Genomic DNA, 4,476 nt, shown 5'->3' with positions numbered 1-4,476 from the left:
CAATAAAAAACTTATTAAATAAGGCCGAATATTTAAAATAGCAATAAAAGTAATAAAACCCCAATTAAAACCAAATTCAAAATTTAAAATTCTAGTCCAGTCCTGCGCAAATAAACAGATGTGTCTTAAGCTTGCGAAAGGTCCAAAGGTCAGGAAGTTGGCGGAGCCCTGGGGGAAGTTCATTCCAGAGGGTGGGAGCCCCCACAGAAAAGGCCCTTCCCCTGGGCGTCGCCTGCCGGCACTGCCTGGCCGACGGCACCCTGAGGAGTCCCTCCCTGTGAGAGCGCACGGGTCGTTGAGAGGCAATCGGTGGCAGCAGACAGTCCCGTAAGTAACCCGGCCCTATGCCATGGAGCGCTTTGAAGATAGTTACCAAAACCTTGAAGCGCACCCGGAAGGCCACAGGTAGCCAGTGCAGTCTGCGCAGAACTTCGCTAGCTAGGGAATTCTGGGAGCAGAAGTCCAGTGGTCTTAAAATTGCCAAGGATACCTCTTGGTTCATGTCATGGAATTCAACCGATCCTTACTGGGAGAAGGGAAACCAGGCCTTATGAAACCGCAAAGAGTTACTTTTTACTAAATGATAAAGGGGTTGTATATACAGATCTATCTATACATAAGAATCTATCAAGTTAATGGCCAGCACAACATTGGTGCTAGATACGAGGTAACAGAATTCAAAAGGGGTTGGATTTAGAGCATTTGTGGGAACGCAAGTACTCTAGGCTTATTCCTCTCTTCACTCTACCCCCTCTTGGCTCAGCCTGTCCTTCTCCTACAAAATGGAGGCGATACAATTGTTGTCTTTAACTGATGTGGTCCAACTAAACATTGCCTTCCCTTCCCAGCTACAAGACTCCAACGAAGCCAGATGGCGTGAACTATATTCACACAGATGAGGAGGTAAGGGGGTCTTCTTAGACCAACGGACAATGACTGTCTTCTCCTCCCCATCCCAAGAAAAATAGCATAGCAACATTACCAGATAACCCAATTTCATATCTACGGGGGTAAATGTTGGGTAGGATTTTGGATTTGATTTCCAAATTGTGTTTTGGAGCATGCTGCGTTTGTGTGTCCGTTTCTGCCGAAGGACCTCTTTGTAAATCTCAAAAAAAAAAAAATAGGCAGGGGATGCAGCTGCTTTAACAAGTGGCAGACAGTTGCTGCGTTCATGTCTCCTCTTCTCCAAAATACCTTTTGGAAATCAGATCCGAAGCATTGCTCAGCTTAATTTAGGATGCAGCTTTTCTGGGAAGATTCATGATGGACCCACTATTCCTATTCAAGGTTGCTAATTAAACCCCACCTCTGTTCTGAGACTAAGGGAAGTAGAATCTAGGCGTGCCCAAGGAAGGAACAAGGGCAGAAGCTGTGGTTGGGTACAAACATTGGTCTATGTGGCTTGGTTTGCTTAACCATTGATACCCAATTAAAGAACAGGTTATCAACGGAAGATAATATTTAGAGCACAGGGTTGAATTTTGGGGTCATTGGTGCCCTCTGAGCTTGGTTGTCTCCTTGTAGACGTTTCATGACCCAACTAGATAACATCATCAGTGCTAGAAGCGGGTGGTGGTGTTGTGACCCAGGCCCAAGTAGGTAGTAGGAAACTCAGTCAGTGTAAAAACAAATAAACTTTATTAGAACAGCTGAGAATTGCTTCATTCTCAGCATAGTCCAACTAAATTAAAGCAAATTCCTCCCAACGTCATTCCTCAGTCCTATCACCAACCTTGATCCAATTAGGCAACCTGCCAAAGGCTTTTCTTGGCAAAAGTTCAAAAGCAGAAGACGCCGACAAGAAATAAAGGCAGCAAGACAAGGCTGTCAACATTGTTTTCCGGCAAAGAGCCCAAACGCCGTTGCTGCTCTTTTAAGCCTTATGGGAGGGGCCAGTCATCTCTTGGCCCTACTCCCGAGTCGTCCTCTTTGCTTTAGCTGGTCTTGCCTTCTGGCAGCTCTTCTCATGCATTAAGAACAGGCTCCTCCTGTTCTTCTGCCTCACTACTGTCAGCCTCTGGGGGCTCTGGAGTCCGCACCTCACTTCCCGATGGCCCTGGCCCCACCACAGCCTCCGACGCAGAGCCCTCATCCGGGCCTTCCCCAGTCTCCAGGACTGGTCCATGCTCTTCCTCAGCCTCATTGCTGTCTGATTCTGTTGTCAGTTCTGCAGGCTGCTGGCGGACCACAACAGGGGTTTCCTTTCTGTTTATATACAAGTCCCTTCTAGCACTGATGATGTTACCTAACTGGGTCATGAAACATCTGCAAGAAAACAAGCTCGGAGAGTACCAAAGATCCCACAGTCCTCCTCCTCCTCCCCCCCTCCTTTTCCACTCCACAAACCCCACTCCCTTCTAGCACTGGTGATGTTACCTAGAGGGGTAATAAAACACCTGCAAGGAAGCAACCTAGCTCAGAGAGCACCACCAGAAGTGGCTTCATTGAGCTCTTGCAATTTACAAAACGCGGTGCTTGAGTTTTCACGCAAAACGTTAAGACTAAAACCAGATCTATTTCAGAATGCCTGCCTGGCGCAATGGGTCAACTCAGCCAGAATTTACCAAAATTAAATGCTGGAAAAAAACCTGAACCCTTAGCCTCTTTCGGCCATCGGCCAAGCAGCTACGTCTGCTGACAGTTGTTGGGCGACAACTCTTTAAGCTCCTTTTTCATTCCAGAAGACTTTGGTTTAATTTGGGTAAAGCAGAGGAGGGAGCTACGCACCAACACAACCCTACCCCGCTTCCTTTAACATGCTGTGCTGTGTCTTTGCTGCAGGGTGACTTTAGACACAAGTCCTCCTTCGTGATATGAACCAGCAGAGACACTTGGATTTTGGCCCGGCGGCGAGAGCAGAGGGCAGCAAAACCTTCCTCCGAGGCGGTCGATGTGTGTGTGAACTTTCTACTCCTTTCTAAACCATTTACAGACAACGCGGATGCAGTGGCCCGTGGTTGGTTTTTGTTTCTTTTTTTTTAAAAAAGCCAAACTTTTTTGTTGTTGTTGTTGCCAAAGTCAAACCCCGGTTTTTTTTGAAACTGCCAAACTGCCGTCTTCCGCTTCAGAAGCGACCGTTGCCAACACAAGTCTCTTCGGGGAGCGGGGTGGGTGGGTGCAGGAGAGCATCTCTTCAATCTTTGGGAGGAGAAAAATCGCTTCGATTAAAAAATCTCCGGGGAATCACTCGCAGGCCAGCTGACCCAAGATTGCAGAGCTGCCTCGTCTACTATCCCACGAACGTAACATCGGAGACAGACTTCCGCACCCCCCTCGCATCGCTCTCGTCTGCTTCGAGGCCCTTTTGGCAGGACAGGTTCCGCACGGCGAGCGTCTCTTCGGGTTGCCAAGCAACAACAGACAACAACAACAACAGACAACAGCACCACAACAACAAAAAAAGCCAACCCTTCTGACTTTTCGATCTGGTTCCTGGGACCGAAGATTGACTTTTTTTCTACTGTTGTTCTTCTTTCCTTTGTAGAATTCTACGATATGATTATTTTTCTCTCTTTTTTGTTGGTTGTTGTTGTTGTTGTTTTTGCAAAGATGTATTTTGATTATTTTTTTTTAAGTCCTTTTTTTGTTTGTTTTTAATTTAAAATGTAAATAGGTTGGTAGGCCAAACGGTGTTAATTGTAATAACGTAGTGAACTTTACAGGGTTTCCGATTCATGCTTTCCCGGTACTGATAACAACCGTATCAGTATTAACCGAAAGTGCAGTGTGGCAAAACACTTAATTTCCTTTCATGGGGTAGGTAATTGAAGATTTATTTTTTTTCCCTGCAGACAAATACGGGCATGGTCGAAAGATTTGCCCAACTCCCATGTTTCCCCGAAAATAAGACCCTGTCTTATATTTTTTTTGAATCCCGAAATAAGCACTTGGCCTTATTTTCGGAGAGGTCTTATTATTTTGGGACGCATTGAGCAAGACAGGGCTCCTCTTGCTGTCTTACCTGATTTCCAGCTCTGTCTCCCTAACCCTAACCAGAGAAAATGACGGGGACTGGCTGCGCATGCCTTTAAATATTATTCGGGGAGGGCTTATTTACAGGGGAAACATGGTCGTAGTAGCAAGAGCATAAAGGGAAGGCATCGAATGTGTTTTGAATTATTTTGTAAGTGGAAGGGAATTTGGGATACGACAAGATGCCCAAAAGACAAACCCCCAAATCATTTGACGGGTGCTCCAAAGTTACCGAGTTCTAAATTTCTGGGATGGGCGCTTTAGTTCTTGGGAAGGCGAAATCAAACAAATGTACGTAATTTAGCCAGCCAAAAATGGAGGAGACTCTGACCTTATGCCTCATCTCCCTTTTCAAACATCCCACTTGTGAAAACACTTATCTTGTCCTGGACACTTTTATCTTATTCAGGAACGAGGGAATGGAGTGTCGTTAAATATGCAATTCTCTCTCTGATTTTTCTGTTCGGGCAACCCATTGGCACTGCCAACTTATCTGGCTTA

General features: G+C 45.9%; 1 protein-coding gene across 1 annotated transcript in view; it reads left to right on the top strand.

The window, feature by feature from the left end:
* LOC131203875 (junctional adhesion molecule C-like) overlaps positions 1-2,880 on the top strand; it is a 48,969-nt gene extending 46,089 nt beyond the window's left edge. The window contains exons 8-9 of the mRNA XM_058194563.1: positions 849-903; positions 2,785-2,880. Coding sequence (XP_058050546.1) covers positions 849-903; positions 2,785-2,820 — 91 coding nt within the window. The 3' untranslated portion in view covers positions 2,821-2,880. The remainder of the gene's footprint in view (positions 1-848; positions 904-2,784) is intronic.
* The last annotated feature ends 1,596 nt before the right edge of the window (positions 2,881-4,476 follow it).

Source organism: Ahaetulla prasina, chromosome 9 (assembly GCF_028640845.1).
Source record: "Ahaetulla prasina isolate Xishuangbanna chromosome 9, ASM2864084v1, whole genome shotgun sequence".
NCBI lineage: Eukaryota > Metazoa > Chordata > Lepidosauria > Squamata > Colubridae > Ahaetulla > Ahaetulla prasina.
The sequence above is the reverse complement of the archived record's forward strand: the minus strand, read 5'-3'. Positions and strand labels throughout refer to the sequence as shown.